Source organism: Odocoileus virginianus, chromosome 26 (genome assembly GCF_023699985.2).
Source record: "Odocoileus virginianus isolate 20LAN1187 ecotype Illinois chromosome 26, Ovbor_1.2, whole genome shotgun sequence".
NCBI lineage: Eukaryota > Metazoa > Chordata > Mammalia > Artiodactyla > Cervidae > Odocoileus > Odocoileus virginianus.
This window is the reverse complement of record NC_069699.1, coordinates 45535161-45552759: the sequence shown is the minus strand read 5'-3', so window position 1 is coordinate 45552759 and position 17599 is coordinate 45535161. Positions and strand designations below refer to the sequence as shown.

Genomic DNA, 17599 nt, shown 5'->3' with positions numbered 1-17599 from the left:
CATCCCTGTTGTGCCTGCCACTGCCTGTGTGCAGGCACACACACACATACTTTTGGTGTTTTATGTGTAACCACGGATGGGTCAGGTGACGGTGGTCCTGGGCGTGGCTGTCTTTGTGTGGATGGCGGTGTGACTGCACATGCTGCTGTGCTCAGCGTCCGACTGTAGTTGTATTACAGGGGAGAGAACCTGGCTGTCTGCAACCGTCACTCTGGGGGCTTGTCCGTATACAGCTATGTGTGTATGTGTATGGGGGTGTGTCCAAGTGGAAAGCTGTGTGTTTCTCTGTCCATATATAAAACTAGTAGGTCTCTGCAGCTGTGTGTCCACATGTAGAGCTGTGTCTGTGTGTACAGTTGTGTGTTTGCGTGTAACGCTGTGTGTGCAGCCGTGTGCACATGTACAGCTCTTCACGTAAGGCTGGGTGTGTAACTGCATGTCCATGTGCTGCAGCAGGACCGTGCGGCTCACTGGCTGCAGGCTACACACTGGGCCACCCGGGCTTGTGCTGTGTTTAAGGCCTGATGTCTTTGGTGTGGCTGCCTTGGTGGGTGGGCTGGGGTTTCTGTGCCATCCCCTCACCTCTGCATCCCGCTGTTGTCAACCCCTCTGCTCCAGGGACCCGGCCCATCACTGACCGACCCCAGGGAGCAGCTGCGCTGAGACAGCCGGAGAGGGTGAGAGCAGCGGGAAGTGAAGACAGCATGTCTATCTCCGAGGCCTTGTCTGACAGCTCTGCACCCTTATCCTGCTGCCACCTCGCCTCCCATTAGCGATGGAGTTTGTGTTTGTTTGGGTTTGATGTGTTGGTCTGTCGCACAGCTGTGCACTTTCCAGAGCAGTGGGGCATTGGGCTTCTGTGTCCAGGGAAAAAGCCTGTCCTTCCTCGGTGAGAATCCCCCAATCCCACATGTAGCTGTGTGTACCAGAGGCACCTGGGTGTGGTGTGTGCTCACAGGCCTGCGTTCGAGCTGGCCTTGCCTCTCCTGACACCCGTGGAGGAAAGGGCAGCACCTGGGGAACACGTGTAGAGAGACCCCGTGCTGCTTGCACATGCTGGTTAGTGTGTGTGCAGAGTGGCTCTGGGGCTACATCTCGGTGCAGCACCCACCCCTTCCCAAATCCTTCAGTATAGTCTGGCAATGCTGATTACCCCCCAGACCCTACTCAGGGGATCCTTTCTCACTCTGCTGCAGGAGGGAACAAGAGTCAAGAACATCTTCTCAGAGCTGTCCTCCCTCTGTGTGGGCTCCAGCTTCTGCTTCTGCCCTCTCCTACACAGCCACGTTTCAGGAGCCTCTTTCCCAGCCCCCTCCCCTCCCAGATCCCCCTGCTGGCTCCAGCCTGTCCCTCAGGGTTGACCCTAAGTCCCTGGGCCTGCAATCCCCACCCCCCCCCAAAGCCTGGTATCTCTTTGCCATTAATACCCTTTACACATGAGAGTTGAGATTCGTGGAGGGGTCGGGGAGGTCAGGGTTGGGGGGAGTGTGGGGAGTATAGTAGCTTTAAAGGTCATCTGCAGGAAGGAAGGAAGGTTCTAGCTTCCTCTGACACTTTCCCCCCTCCCCCGACCCCTTCTTGCTCCATCTCTTCCTTCTAGTGACTCAGGTCCCAGCTCTTAGTCGGGGCTGAAGACATGCCCCCACCCCAGCCCTGGCATGTGGACCGGAATGCAGTATGGGAGTGGGTAGGGAGAAGGGACGTGAGGACAGGGAGGCAACAGGCTAAGCCCTCCCCCTGGCTCCACGTGCCCCATTACCTATCCCCCAGGGGCACCCCACAACCCTAGAGCCAGCCTTCCCGCTCCCACAGATGGAAACCCACAGCACTGTGCGCACCCCACTGGGTGCAGTGACCTTCCCAGCCGCGTGCCTCACGCTCGCTGGCCTTCTGGGACTCAGTCTGACTTGGGGCGGAGGGGACCCGAGGCACCTGCTCTAGCAGAGGGCAGGAGAGCCCGAGGATTCAGCACCACGCGGCGGACAGCGTCGGGTCGGTGCTTCTGAAGAGCAGGGGAGTGTTGCAGGCGTCTGGAGGGAGGTGGAGGCCGTGTTGCGCGCGGGAGATCGGGAGTGGGGAGGGACGGAGGCGGGGTTGGGGGCGGGCCGGGGCCGGGGGCGGGGCGGGCCACGATTGAAATCGGCCGGCCGAGCGGGCGGGCAGAGCGCAGAGCTGCCGAGCCAGCGAGCGAGCGAGTCAGCGGGAGCTGGAACCCCGTGCCCCCGGCTCGCTCCGCTCGGTTTTTCTCCACGCCAGAGCGGGGCGCGCAAGGTAGGGTAAGCTGGGTGCTGCTGCAGCCGCCACCGACCGTATCGATCCTGACCCCGAGTCCTAGGGTCCCTCGAGCCCTCGAGTTCCGGGGCGCCCGGGGCAGGGACTGGCCAGGGCATCCAGACAGCGCTAGTCAGAAGCTCCGGGAAGCGGGAAGGCAGCCCCAGGCGTCCCGCCTTTCTTCCCCAAAGATCGCACGCCCTGCATCTCGCTCCCTCGTTCCTCCTATCCCTCCGTCCTTTGGTCAGTCTTTCCGTCTGTGCCTCTGTCTGTCTCAGCCTTTCAGGCTCCATCTCCCCAAATTTTATGGCCCAGGATTTCAGGCTGCCCTGCTTCCAAGGTTCTCCCTCCCCTTCAAGGTTCTGTCCCTGTTGGACCGTTGGTCCCAGCCACCCCTGTGGGAGGATTGTGGTTGACTCGTTTGGACTCAGCTCCCACTGGGTCTGTGCCCCCGTCTGTGTTGGTCTTCATGCTTACCTCTCTTCCCTGTTTGCCTGCTTGAGCTGCTTCTTTCTGGGGATGCACAGGATCGCAGTTCCCCTGGCCTGGCCCCAGCAGGAAATTAACCCTGGGGTGCTGAGGAGGCCAAGCGAAGAGCCCCTGTCTCTGTGGCCAGGACATGGGGTCCTTGAACTAGTACTGCCCTGCTTCAGGCTCAGTTTCCCTCGCCTAGCCTTCCTGAGCCCATGCGATTGTGAGAGCCTGTGTGGCATGGGTGTCTGGGCGGGCAGCTGGGGCACAAATGATGGGGTGCAGAATGGAAGAGGGAGGCAGGAGTCTCTGAGGGCCAGGGTGAGCAGGGCCCTGAGGCCAAGGACGGGGAGATTGGAGGTGGTGACTTTCTCTGCTTGGTTGTGAATTGCAGAGAAAACGAAGGCAAAAAGTCTCAAATGGCAGTGGCAACCCACGCCAGTGTTCTTGCCTGGAGAATCCCAGGGACGGGGGAGCCTGGTGGGCTGCCGTCTATGGGGTTGCACAGAGTCGGACACGACTGAAGTGACTTAGAAGCAAGGAGTCCAAAAGTCTCACCCTGAACCCTCTTCTGAGATTTTGACCAGATGGGCTGCCCGCCACCCCTGACATACACACACACTCACATCTACTTTCCCTGTTGACCTTAGGACCTGTGGCCACTTCAGTGTCCCTCCCTGGGGCCAGCCTCTCTACCTCGCTGTCTAACTTTCAAGACCTAGAGTCTCTATTTCCTTCCTCAGTCAGGAGGCGAGGCTGGGAACCTTGGGTACTCATTTGAGCTTCCCTGGAGTTCGAGACTACCATTTAGAGCTTCTTCCTTCCCCTTCCCTCGTGGGTTCTCAGCCCTCAATGGCTCCTCTCTGGAAACCCAAGGATGGGGACTGGACCCCCAAGTTTGTAACTGTGACCTTCTGCTGCAAAGATGTTGACTTTGGGGCCCTGGGAGGTTTGTGCAGGGTGTTGGACATTCTTCTGGGTCTTCTGTTTTCTGTTTGGGCCTCTACCCTGTGTAGTTCCTCCACCTTTGCTAAATTTGGGATGAGCACAGAGCCTGTCTTCAACCCCAGATTCAGACAGGGCTGAGGGACAGGCCAAGGGGTATCCCAGGAGCTTCTCATCCTAGTTAAGGGTACCGGCTCTCCCTGGCTCCTCAGTCCCTGGGAAAGAAGTTTGGGGGAAGCAGAGTCAGAAGGGCTAGCCACTCTCAGGTTCCACTTCTCCCTACCTGTTTGTCTGTCTCTCTCTCTCTCTCTGCAGGAGCTGGGTCCCTCCTCATCCCCTTCCTGTCTGTCCTTTCCTGGTCTATTTCCACCTCTCTTTGCTTTTGCTGCTTCTGCCCTCCTTCCCTGGAGGCCCAGGTCTGCCAGACCCATCCATCCCCTCTGGGGCCATGGGATCACTGCTTGGGCTCCTGGCTCTGCTGCTGCTGTGGGGCGCCATGGCTGAAGGCCCAGCCAAGAAGGTGCTGACCCTGGAGGGGGACCTGGTTCTGGGTGGGCTGTTTCCGGTACATCAGAAGGGTGGCCCAGCAGAAGAGTGTGGTCCTGTCAATGAACATCGCGGTATCCAGCGTCTGGAGGCCATGCTTTTTGCTCTGGATCGTATCAACCGTGACCCAAGCCTGCTCCCAGGAGTGCGCCTGGGTGCGCACATACTTGACAGTTGCTCCAAGGACACACATGCTCTGGAGCAGGCACTTGACTTTGTGCGGGCGTCACTCAGCCGGGGCGCCGACGGCTCACGCCACGTTTGCCCTGACGGCTCTTATGCCACTCATGGCGATGCTCCCACTGCCATCACTGGTGTCATCGGCGGCTCCTACAGCGACGTCTCCATCCAGGTACACGGGGGCTGTGGAAATGGAGGCTGGGCAGGGAAGCCAGAGAGGGTGGGTACCTGGAATTCCAGCTGAGCAGGGACTCTGGGTTACTATGCACTGGAAAAGGACTAAAGGCTTCCTTTGAGTAGCTTTTTACAGAAGTCTAAGAGAGTGCCCCGGTGGGAAAATGGGGGTCAAGTTTTAGAGATTATGCAAGGAAAACATCCCACTTCCAAGACACACACACACACATCTGATATTAAACAGCCCTAAGAAGCTTAATAGACAGGCCTTTTGTGTCAGAACTCTAGTTTTGAATCCTGGTTTTCCCACTCACTGTGTGACTCTGGGCATTATTTCTCTTCTGTACCTCAGTTTCATCCTTATAAAATGGGACTCATGATGCTTACCACTCTTAGGGGTGTGGTGGTAACTTAATGAGGTAACACATGCAAAGCGTGGATCAAGGGGGCTGGCAGATCATAAGGGTGTAATCAATATTAGCTGCTGCTGTTATTAAGCCACTTTATAGATGAGGAAACTGAGGCTTGGAGAGAGGCAGGCCACAAGTCCAGGTGCTCACAAAGTGGAGACATGAACCTGGCTCTCAGCCAAGGACCTCAGGGACTGTCAGATCATCTCTCCGTGTATTGGAAAGGGGGAGACAGAAGCCAAGAGCAACCCAGAGAAGAGAAACAGGGGAGGGGGCCCCAAAAGGAAGAGAAGCAGGATGTTTGTGGAGGTGAGGAGGAGGGTACCCCAGAATCTTCAGCAAGTGCAGGATGACCAGGTGGGGGGCGGGGGAGAGGGACCAAGGCCCTCCCTCCTGTTCTTCCCACAGGGGGTCGGCAGAGGGCACAACTGATGGCCTTTGGCATGCCTGGCTGAAAGGGCCCAGGGGGATCCTCCTTGTCCTTGACTGGGTTCCACCTCTTGCCTGTACCCTTACCTGTCTGGTGCCAGCCTAGGCTGCTGGAAGGTGAGGCCAGAGCTGAGCTTGGTGTTGGGAGTTGCAAGGAGGGTCTCGTCTGGGGGCCTCAGCTGCCTCGAGGAGGCCAGCGGAGGGCATTGCCATCAGAAACCAGGCTGGGCCCCCTGACCCAGAATGCTTATTTAGGAGAGAGGAAGCAGGAGTCTGAACCGTGGAGGCAGCTTCTGGCCTGGGGTGGGGAGGGAGGCCCGCTCATGCCCCTATTGCAGGGAATGAATTACCGGTTCTGCTAGGCCTGCTACTGGACGTGGCCAGTGGTAGCTTGGACAGGCGTGGCTGCACCAGCACCTCCATCTGTAGCCTGGGCTGGGGACAGGGATGGGGAGGCAGCCTCCCACTGCTGATGTCTTCAGGGGCCTCTGGGGTGCTTTCCCAGCACACCCTCTGCACAATTCTTTTAAGGGCCCCTTGTATTTACCTCCAGGAGTTTAGATACCTCTGCCTCACCCCAAGCTGCCTGCCTCCCACAGCAGGGCCCACAGCTCAGCGTCCATCTGCTTTTTCCTTGTCTGGGTCAAAACAGGCTCAGTCCTTTATCCTGTGGCTGCACCTGTCTGGAATGGTTCATCCACATTCCTGCCCCTTCTCTCGTGCTGAAATCCCTATCATCTTCCAGGCACTGTGGCCTCATGTACATCATTATTCTTAATCTGCTCAGCAAACTTGGAAGGCAGGAATGAGAAACTGAGGTTCAGGGAGGTTTGCTAACTTGCCCAGGGATGCAGAGTCAGACAGTACAGGGAAGGAACTGAGACTGTCCGAGTAAACATTTATGTCCCAGAAGCAAATAGAGGACCTGACTCCCTCTTGTGGAACCTGGGCCACACCCTGCTCTCACCCACCATGCCAAAAAGTTCTTGGCTGGACCCCACTCTTAGGGGCACATCCCAGGGATCTGAGGCTGAGAGACTGGCTGCCAGGTAGGCAGGAAGCCTTGTTAATTTCAGACTCAGGCATCCAATAGAGACCCACTCTTGGGCTCTCAGGGCTATGGAGCCCTCAAATCTTAGTCTTCCTTCTTCAGGGAGCCTTTTCCTTCTCTTTCCATCATCCCATCAGCATTGACTCTGGGGTAGAGAGCTTAAGACCCCTGAGCATCCCAGAGGCCATGCAGTGCCTCTTCCCTGTGCAGCCAGTGGCCAACCTATCTCCACCCAGGACTTAGGTTTTTCCTTAGCTCTCTCCTATTGCTACAGCTGATCATCTGAAGGGAGACAGGGGAGGCGTTTGAGTGTGGCTCAGGACCCTGATGCCTTGGCCCTAGGTCTTTCTGAGCTCTTAGGAAGGGACAAAAAACTTGCTGTCCCCAGGGAGAAGACACATCAAGACGATGTAGGTCTTTGGAGAGAGGGAGACATCATAGATGACCACATGGGCACTTGATCCCAAAGTCTGATATCTGGGTTGAGGGGCACAGCTGTCTCCAGCATTTGACTTGGTCTCTATCTCTGCCCTCTCCACCACCCCCCTCCATGCCCGCCCCACTGCAGGTGGCCAACCTCCTGCGGCTATTTCAGATCCCTCAGATCAGCTATGCCTCTACCAGTGCCAAGCTGAGTGATAAGTCCCGCTATGACTACTTTGCCCGCACAGTGCCTCCCGACTTCTTCCAAGCCAAAGCCATGGCTGAGATTCTCCGCTTCTTCAACTGGACCTATGTATCCACTGTGGCATCCGAGGGTGACTATGGTGAGACAGGCATCGAAGCCTTTGAACTAGAGGCCCGCGCCCGCAACATCTGCGTGGCCACCTCGGAGAAGGTGGGCCGCGCCATGAGCCGCGCAGCCTTCGAGGGCGTGGTGCGAGCCCTGCTGCAGAAACCCAGTGCCCGCGTGGCTGTCCTGTTCACCCGCTCCGAGGATGCCCGTGAGCTCCTCGCTGCCACCCAGCGCCTCAATGCCAGCTTCACCTGGGTGGCTAGCGATGGCTGGGGGGCCCTGGAGAGTGTGGTGGCAGGCAGCGAGGGTGCTGCTGAAGGCGCCATCACCATAGAGCTGGCTTCCTACCCCATCAGCGACTTTGCCTCCTACTTCCAGAGCCTGGACCCGTGGAACAACAGCCGGAACCCCTGGTTCCGTGAGTTCTGGGAGCAGAGGTTCCACTGCAGCTTCCGACAGCAAGACTGTGCAGCTCACTCCTTGCGGGCCATGCCCTTTGAGCAAGAGTCCAAGATCATGTTTGTGGTCAATGCGGTGTATGCCATGGCCCATGCCCTGCACAACATGCATCGCGCCCTCTGCCCCAACACCACCCGCCTCTGTGATGCAATGCGGCCCGTCAACGGGCGCCGCCTCTACAAAGACTTCGTGCTCAATGTCAAGTTTGACGGTAATGGTGCCGGCCAGGTCCACCAGGCTGCTGTCTCTCGGAGGGTGAGAGGGAGCAGGCCCTCAGGTTCTAGCACATGGCTAGGAAAATACAACCCACCGCAAGTCAGGGATTTACCCAAAGGGCTGGTGTCAGAGTTGGGACAAGGCCAGCCAGGCAGGGAAGACTCCAACAGGAGCCAGGTCTGAGGTGCCACTTCCTGACATCCTTCCAGAGAGTAGACATCTGGCCTGGCTCTGCACTGTGAGGGTCTCTGCTTCCTGCTTGTGCCTTGCCTTCTATCTCCTGCCTCTTATCATGCAGGGAGTAGAGATCGGGAGACCTCAAGCCCATTGTAAGGCAGCAGGGTATCAGAGACAGTGAGAATAAATGTGCATCAGGATGACCCTCTATTTTTCAGGAAAATTTCTATTCCTAATCTTGCTTTTCCACTCAAGGTGGCCATGGTCTCTTCAAACCAAAAGTTATCTTAATAGAAGTTCCAGCTTCAAGAAAAATAAATGCCACAGAGTCATCGCTGTGCTTCAGAAAGAATGACTGCAGGAACAGTGAGAGAGGGTGCCAGAGCTTGAAGCTCTGGATCAGGATCAAGAAGAGTAGCAATTCCTATAAGATTGACATTCAGAGTTATGGGAGAGTCAGGCTGGGGGTTGCTGTTGCATTTGGGTCTGATTGGGTTGACATTAGAACAAGGCTAAATTTAGCCCTCTAGGCTAAGTGGAATTTATAGTAGGGCTCAAGTTGGATTTTGAGGACTTCGAGGACTGGGTAGAAAGAGGAGAGGCTGTGAGGGACCTGCATTTGACTCCAGGCGGCACCATTCACCTTGGGGTCTTAAGCATATCATCTGCTAACTTGAACACCATTTGTTACTGGGACCTGGGATGATGGGGTCCCTGCCTTCTCAGCCTGGTTGGGTGATGTGAGGATCACAGGGGGATGGGGGTGGGGAGTGGAGTGATTAGCGAGCTGCCTGCCAAGCACACCTAGAAGGAATCCTCCAGGTGACCACTGAGGTTGGGATTCACTTATACTGCAATCAGTGTTAGGACTGGTGGGGGGCTGAAGATATCACTGATGGGATTAAGTAGGACCAGGACTAGACCTAAGGTCAAGTTTAGTTTTGGGGGGTCTCCATGTTAAGTTTGGAGAAAGGGCTGTGGTGTGTTTTGGGATACAGTTGGGGTCTGGGTTGGAAGGTCTAAGACTGGGTTTTGGGAGTCATGGTTGGGTTGGTGTGAGCATTAGGTTTGTGGAGATGCCTGAACTTTAAGGCTGGGGTTCTGTTTAGGGGCTTGGGGTTGGGGTCTGTTATTTATTTAGGCCTCTCATTTGGAAAAATGGCTGAGGTTAGGCAGGCTTTAGTGCTGGGGCGAGGATCAGAAGGACAAGGGACTTCAGCTCTGGGGTTTGGGTTCCATGTTAGGGCTGAGGTCACATCAGGATGACCCAATCCAACCCTCTCTTCCTTCCCTCCCCGACCTCAGCCCCCTTCCGCCCAGCTGACACCCACAGTGAGGTCCGCTTCGACCGCTTTGGGGACGGTATTGGTCGCTACAACATCTTCACCTACCTGCGTGCAGGTGGTGGGCGCTATCGCTACCAGAAGGTGGGCTATTGGGCAGAAGGCCTAACCCTGGACACCAGCCTCATCCCGTGGGCCTCACCCTCAGCCGGTCCCCTGCCTGCCTCTCGCTGCAGTGAACCCTGCCTCCAGAATGAGGTGAAGAGCGTGCAGCCGGGGGAGGTCTGCTGCTGGCTCTGCATTCCCTGCCAGCCCTACGAGTACCGGCTGGATGAGTTCACCTGCGCCGACTGTGGCCTGGGCTACTGGCCCAACGCCAGTCTCACTGGCTGCTTCGAGCTGCCCCAGGAATACATCCGCTGGGGCGATGCCTGGGCCGTGGGACCTGTCACCATCGCCTGCCTAGGCGCCCTGGCTACCCTGTTTGTCCTGGGTGTCTTTGTGAGGCACAACGCCACCCCTGTGGTCAAGGCCTCGGGCCGAGAGCTCTGCTACATCCTGCTGGGCGGCGTCTTCCTCTGCTACTGCATGACCTTCATCTTCATTGCCAAGCCTTCCACAGCGGTGTGCACCTTACGGCGCCTCGGTTTGGGCACTGCCTTCTCCGTCTGCTACTCAGCCCTGCTCACCAAGACCAACCGCATTGCGCGCATCTTCGGTGGGGCCCGGGAGGGAGCCCAGCGGCCGCGCTTCATCAGCCCTGCCTCACAGGTGGCCATCTGCCTGGCCCTTATCTCAGGCCAGCTGCTCATCGTGGTCACCTGGCTGGTGGTGGAGGCCCCGGGCACAGGCAAGGAGACAGCCCCTGAGCGGCGGGAGGTAGTGACATTGCGCTGCAACCACCGCGATGCAAGCATGCTGGGCTCACTGGCCTACAATGTGCTCCTCATTGCCCTCTGCACACTCTATGCCTTCAAGACCCGCAAGTGCCCCGAAAACTTCAATGAGGCCAAGTTCATCGGCTTTACTATGTACACCACCTGCATTATCTGGCTGGCCTTCCTGCCCATCTTCTATGTCACCTCCAGTGACTACCGGGTGAGCAACCTGCTCCAGGGCAGGCTGAGGTGGGGGGGGGGGGGGGGCAGAGCAGGACACGGGACCTTCTGTTTCCTGGTACCTCCCTCATTGAGTCTTCTGATAACTCTGAGGCTCCAACAGGTTAAATGCTCACCCAGGAGCTCACAGCTTATGGTGGCCCAGTTGGGACTGGACCCCGGGGCAAGGTGGGAAGGCTGAGTGGGGCCTAGAAGGAGTCCTGGAACTGAACTCTGCAGTGCAGTCAGGTTGGAATAGGTAGGGTAGAGGTGGGGAGGACAGTCAATATGGAAACTGATTGGAGTAGAGGGTCTGCACTGCCCTCCCCACTTCCCTCTGCCTTGAGTTGTGGTGGGGGGTGTACATGATGGAAAGGTAGGCAGAGGTGAGAAGGAGGCAGGAATGGGAATGGCAGGGCGGGGCTGTGGAGCCAGAAGCCCCAAAGAGTGTGATGCTCTGATGCCCCTCAGAGCTGGGCAGTGTGACGGGGCACCCCTGGAGCTGTGTGACTCTGGGGTTGAGAGATGAAACCAGGGAATTCAGGAAAGGTGAAGCAAGGAGCGGGAGGTGATCTGGGATGTAGAGCTTGGGAAGGTCAAAGCATGTGAAAACTGTACCCCAGTTGGTGACTTCCAAGCAAAATTCCAACTGGCACTGAATGCTCCATGGGTCTGCTCAGCTTCAAGGGACAATGGCTGCTTCAGATGGGGCGCTCAGGGAAGGCTTTTCCAAGGAGGTGACAGGTGAGGGGTGCTCTGAACAATACGAGGATAGTCTTCAGTGGTCCTCATGACTCTGTAGTAAATTCCATAACTCTCCCCATTTTACAGATGAAGAAATGGAGACTCAGGGAGGTTCAATCCCTTCCCTTAGGTCACTCAGCATGGGAGTATAGAGCAGGGTCTGAGCTGACAATCTTAACAATTAAAGGAGCAGGAATACCGAGGCAACAGCCCCTGCAAAGGCCCCCTCCCTCAGATCAGAGGTATGGTGGGCAGGGCCAGGGCCAGGGCCAGCTGGGCTTGGCTGCTCGTGCTCCTGCTGGGCCACCTGCTTGGGCAGTGGAGGATGAGCTGGGGAGGGAATCTGCTCTGACTCAACCTGTATTTGCGTATCATTTGCACTTGCATGCCAGTCATAAGTGGCTAAGGACTCAGCCGGGAGGTACACACACCGACCCCAAACATGCATGCACACACAGGTATCCCTATATTCACACACATGTGCACATACCTGCACACCTGGCATGCATCCACATCTACCCACTTACACATATCCGTACACATGCATCCTACACTTTCACACACAACTGCCTACTCTCACCATCCCCTATACACACACCTGCATACAGATACACATGCGACTACATGCCAGCACTCCATGCCTGCACCTCCCCCACAGGTACATGTCTGCACACACACTCCCATGCATACATGCACCTTGCATGTTCACCCTAACCCCACAGCTAGAACTTTGGTTTTCCTGGAAGACAGTGCACTGAGGCTGATGCTGGGACTGTGCCCAACCTTCCTAAAAATTCTCTGGGACTTGACAAATGGACCAAGGCCCAGGGCTGGATGCTTACGGTCCCCACCGCTGGGACCCCACCACCTGGGCAGGGTTCCCAGGGCCAGGGCCAGGCCTTGGGACAGACTCATCCTTGACCTCTCCCACTGCAGGTGCAGACCACCACCATGTGCGTGTCAGTAAGTCTCAGTGGCTCTGTGGTGCTCGGCTGTCTGTTTGCACCCAAGCTGCACATCATCCTGTTTCAGCCGCAAAAGAACGTGGTCAGCCACCGCACGCCCACCAGCCGCTTCGGCAGCGCAGCTGCCAGAGCCAGCTCCAGCCTCGGCCAAGGTCAGCGTCCATCTATGATAAGCCCCCGCCCCAACTCTCAGCATGGGGGCCGCTTCCTGGGTTGCTGAGACTCTTTGGCTGGGGGTGGAGTGCCCCTAGATGAGGCTGAACAGGAGTGGGGTAGGGGGGGTGGTGAGCTACTCTCTGCAGTCCTGCCTCCCTGATGCCCACTGACTGAAGGGACCTCAAGACTAGCCCCAACCTCCAGTTTCCTTTTCCTAGGGTCTGGCTCCCAGTTTGTCCCCACTGTTTGCAATGGCCGCGAGGTGGTGGACTCAACAACATCGTCGCTTTGAGGATCCCTACACTCCTTCCCTGACATGGCTGCTCCCTGGAACCCGGTGCAGACCCATGTCCAGGGCCAGGAGGAAGATGACTGGAGCACTGCAATAATGCCAACCCTGTGCCCACCCCCAATGCCACTCACCACCCTACTTACTCCAACCCTTTAGAGTCAGAAGCTGGGATCCCTGGCCTGGAAGCCTCAATAATGACCACCAACTGCCCTTGTAGCTGTGTCCCCTCCTTGCCAGGCCCAGGACTTGGAAGGGAGCAAGCCAGGGTCCACTCTGCCCTGGAATAGAGTGGCTGAGGACTGCAGGCCCCAATCCCCAATCAGTAAAGGTGCTTCCAGCCCTACCCATCCCCCTCCTTCTAGGGCCTTTTACATTTTTTATATAACTTATTTTGGGATGGGGAGGGGGGTTAAAATGGGGACTGTCCCTCCTCCTGCACAGTAGTTTGTCCTGTGGTTTATTTTGTATTATCTGTAAATGAAGTGTCTTTATTAAAAAAAAAAAAAAAAGAAAATCACACTTTGCCTCTGATCCAGGGAGGTCCTTTCATCCCCGCCCCAGCCTCTCAGTCTTCATTTTGCTAGAATTTGTTCACTCTGCCCTGTGCCTGTGCTAGGAGGACCAAGTCCCACCTGATGGAGAGACAGAAAATGAATAAGTCATCCTTCCTTGAAAGGAGCTGCTACAGACTGGCCAAGGCACCACTGGGGTGAGGATGGGAGGTTTAAATGGATACAAGCTTATCTGGCTGTCTAGGGCAGAACCTGGGCAGTGCGAGTGATGCAGCAGGAGAGGCAGCTGACTGTGACCCTTGCTCATGCCTAGCATTTGAGGAGCCTTTGGTCAGCGCAGAGCCAGGCTGGACATCTGAGGTGGAGGTAGCCAAGAGGAGGCAAGAGGAGGCTTAGTATCGTGAGGAAGGAGGAGGTGGGGCAGAGAGGGGAGTTGGAGAGGCCATCTGCTGTTAGTCCAATGAGAGGAGGAAGAAGAGGCCTTTCTCTCTCCCTGAAGGAACTCGCTCAGCTGTTGAATGGTGGAGCCCAGGGTCCTTGGGCAGCCCCCGAGATTGCAGTCTGGAATTTACCAGCAGAGGGCGCTGAGGCACAGGCTCAGCCGCCCTGTGCAGGCAAGTAACCGCTGCCCTCCTGTGGCCTAGGGGACTGTGGGCACCACAGGAGCCGAGGAACCTCTTTGGGGGAAGCCCCAGAGTGCGGTATCTCAGAGGGACAAAGTCCTGCACTGGGAGACGGGCAGGCCAAGGACATTTGTTATTTTTAAGTGAATTCATTTGCATCTATAGACTAGTGAGGCTGTGGGCTAACAATTTAACTTTCGGCTAACAATTTAAGAAATGAAAACAGAAAACTGAAAAAAGAAAATTGTAGGAGTGGCTTTCCCTCTCGAGCCAATATTTGGGGTGTAGGGATGTCAAATAAAATACAGAATGCCCAGTCAAGTTTGAATGTTAAGTAAACAATGAAAGCTTTTTTTTTTTTTTTGGTGTGAGTATATCCCATATTTGGGGTATACTTATACTAAACATTTTTATTGTTTATCTGACATTCAAATTTAACTGGGCGTCCTGTATTTTCGGGCTTCCCCAGTGGCTCAGCGGTAAAGAATCTGTCAGCAATAAAGGAGGAGTAGAAGACTCAAGTTTGATCTCTGGGTCGGGAAGATCCCTGGAAGAGGGAATGGTAACTCACTCCAATATCCTTGCCTGGAGAATCCCATGGACAGAGGAGTCTGATGGGTTACAGTCCATGGGGTCGCAAAGAGTCGGACATGACTTAGCGACTAAACAATAACAAACATGGTTCACAGCTAAAAAGGTACAACGGGTAGTCAGTGAAGAATCTCCTTCTATCCCTGCTACCCTTCCAGAGAGAAGGGCCCAGCGGTTGGGGGTGGGGAAGAATGGCAGGAGGCGAGTGAAGAATTCCTAAAGTCGGTGCTCAAGTCTGTGGGCCACATCCCTTTCCTTCCCCGGCCCCTCCTCCGTTCCCTCGCTTCGCATCCCCACGCCACGACAGCTGTGGTAATCGGAGAATCTCACCTCAGCCCTCCTCCCTTAGACCAGCCAACACCAGGACTCCGCTCAGGGAGGGGACATGGCGGGGCGAGGTGGAGGCACCGTGTTTGCTCTTAGGAGGACCGAGGCCCCGGCGTCCCTTAGAGGACCCTTCCAATCGGGCAACCCTGGAGAGACCGGAGCGGCAGCAAATGAGGGTTACCGCGGGGGCCTGGATCCCGGGGGCGTGGCCCGAGAGAGAGAGAGAGAGAGAGAGAGAGAGAGACCCAGTCCCGCCCCCGCCGCGTCGCCATAGGGCGAGGCTGGGTAGGGGCGGGGCAGGCTGCGGGCCGCTGTGGCAGACCGCAGAGGGGGCGGGCTGAATTCCGCGACCGAGCGCGACTGTGCGAGAAGACGCGACGGTGCGAGAGGCCGCGCAGCGAACGTTTGTGTCCAGGACGACACGGCGCGGAACCTCCCGGCTCCCGACACCCAGACGGCTTGTGGAGCCAGACGGCTCTTGAAGGGACCGCGGCAAGGCCACAGCGCGAAGTCTCTCACAGTCCGTTTAAGTAAGGCTGAATTTTGTATTTCCACACAGTTGAACGTCCTGGCGGCTAATTAAATGGTGAATAAGGCAAATCCTGAGGGAAAGCTCCTATGGTTGAGGTCTCACAGGTAGCCTGTGAGAATGGCTGGCAGCTTTTTTTCTGACGTACCTTGCAACAGTGAGAAGTGTAGGAGCGACCGGCGAGGTTGAAAAGTATCTGACAGAGCTCTTTCCCCCTATTTCCAGCGGAGTGAGGCGTGAAAGGAAGAGTAAGCTTGGGATGAAGAGAGACTAGTTGAAGCTTAAGGGCAGCTTTAAATAAGTCCGTCAGCGAAGCTGTGGGGAAGGGGAGGTGTTACACTCTTAACTGTGTGCCTTGAAATTTTCCTGTTTTTCTCTAGTGCGCCTCATGACCCAGTCACCAGCTGGAGGGAGGTGTGTTTGTGTTTAATGGAGGGAATTTTAAATTTTTAAGTATTTTTGACCACACTGGGTCTTGGTTGTTGCGCTGGCTCTTTCTAATTGCGGGTAGCGGGGGCTACTCTTCGTCGCAGTGCACGAAGGGGTACTGGGCTGATGGCGGTAGCTTCTCTTGTTGGGAAGCACAGGCTTTAGGGCGCGCGGGCTTCAGTAGTTGCGGCTCCCGGGCTTCGTTGCACGACGCTATGTGGAATCTTCCCAGATCAGGAATCGAACACCTGTCTCTTGCATTGGCAGGTGGATTCTTTTTTTTTTTTTTAATTATTTATTATTATTATTGGCTGTGGTTGGTTTTTGTTGCTGCGCGGGTTTCTCTAGTCGCGCCAGAGGCGAGCAGAGGCTACTGTGCTTTGAGGGCAGGATTCTCAGTGCGGTGGCTTCTTGTTGCGAACAACAGGCTCTAGACTCGCGGGTTTAGTTGCTCCGCGGCATGTAGGATTTTCCCGGACCGGGGGTGGAATCCGTGTCCCCTAAATTGGCAGGGAGATTCTTAACCACTGGACTACCAGGAAAGTCCTGGAGGGAAATTTCTTGTGGTAGACTGTTGGTAGCCGTCAGCCTGTCTGGGTGGACCTGGTTCTCTGTCAAAAGGGGGCTTGGGTGAGGGTGGTTCAAGCCACTCTGCTCGCTGCTCCTCATGGCCCAGAGTAGGGGGGCAGTGAACCCTCCGCCGAGGCAGATCCTTGAGGGAATATGGCAACCCAAGAAGTTAGTGATGTATTGATAACAGAGGTGTCGGGGACCAAAAGTAGAGCTGAGGGATTGACACAGAGCCTGGAAGAAGATTCAAGCTCTTCCACTGGCCAAATTGTGTCAGGAAGTTTGCCGCAGAGCTCCTTTCTGGTCAGAGCTCTCTCTCCATTCCTCCGCCTTCACTGTGACTGCTTTCACTTCCGCTCCCGGCGGCGGGGTTCGTGAGAAGTAGCGGGGAAAGGAAGGGACGCTGAGGGTCTGGAAAAAAAAAAAAAAATGTGCCCACCCCAGCCACCTGCAGAAAAAGGGAAGGAGCCTACCATTCCCACCCTTGTGGGCCAGCAATGGCATTTTCTCAGTCTAGGGAAGAGGGGCTAGAACTGGGGAAAGCAGGGGAAGGAGAAAAGGGGGTGGGGTGTTAAAGGGAGTGGTAAGAGAGGGAGGCGTGAAATAGAGGCAACTTGGGGTTGGGGAAGGCGGGAGGAGCAAGAGAAAGAAAATAAACATGGACGCTTTAAAACTGAGGACTCTTGCCAAGATGTCAGGGTTTTTTTGTTTGTTTTGGTTTTTGTTTTAAAGAAAAATCGCTTTATTCTTTCTCTGAAAAAAATTCTCATAAACAATTTAAGCAGAAAACTACAAAATAAAAATATTGCCTCGTTTCATCACTCAAATATAACCATCATTGACATTTCTTTTACAGCATCCTAAACATATTTCTGTGCATTTTTACAGATAGAATGGAGATAGAAATACTTTCATAAAAATGGGATTGTGCCATATGTTTATTATTATTTTTTTAGTTAAGATTTAATTTTACTTGATTCTAATCGAAGAAAGTGAAGTGAAACTGAATAAACTCTGAACTTCACATACATTTCTTCACCTCTAAAGATATTTTTCCCCTGAAAGATCTCTGTATGTTTAAGAAAAGAGACAGTGACATTTAGAGGTGAATATTCCTTTAGTCTCAGGGAATTGAAGGACAGTTTGACCTGTGGTCAACCTTCTTGCAACATGAACAAGAGGAGGATGACCTTTCTGAGGCACACTGCATCTGGTCCAAGGGTTGCTGATTGTCTAACCTGTCATTGGTGCATTGCCAATGCAAAGATGGGTGCAAGGCAGATGGACACAGGTGCTATGGGGCTGTTGAGGTATTTCAGAGAAGGGAGCCCAGACACTGTAGCTTTTCTGTGCTTGTGTCTGTACTCATGTTGGTTCCCATCCCTCAGGGATGGTGGTATGAGAGATTCTGTCTGG

General features: G+C 55.3%; 1 protein-coding gene and 1 long non-coding RNA gene across 2 annotated transcripts in view; both read left to right on the top strand.

Annotated features, from left to right (window-relative positions):
• The first annotated feature begins 2153 nt into the window (after positions 1-2153).
• On the top strand, positions 2154-13114 carry GRM2 (glutamate metabotropic receptor 2). Its single transcript, XM_020876061.2, has 6 exons — positions 2154-2271; positions 4003-4585; positions 7046-7883; positions 9371-10446; positions 12126-12306; positions 12529-13114. Exons 2-6 carry the CDS (start codon positions 4136-4138, stop codon positions 12600-12602), a joined length of 2619 nt encoding a protein of 872 aa, XP_020731720.2. The 5' UTR covers positions 2154-2271; positions 4003-4135; the 3' UTR covers positions 12603-13114.
• Positions 13115-14995: 1881 nt separating this feature from the next.
• The window catches only part of LOC110126431 (uncharacterized), a 40595-nt gene continuing 37991 nt past the window's right edge, over positions 14996-17599 (top strand). The window contains exon 1 of the long non-coding RNA XR_002310418.2: positions 14996-15185. This is a non-coding gene — a long non-coding RNA (uncharacterized lncRNA). The remainder of the gene's footprint in view (positions 15186-17599) is intronic.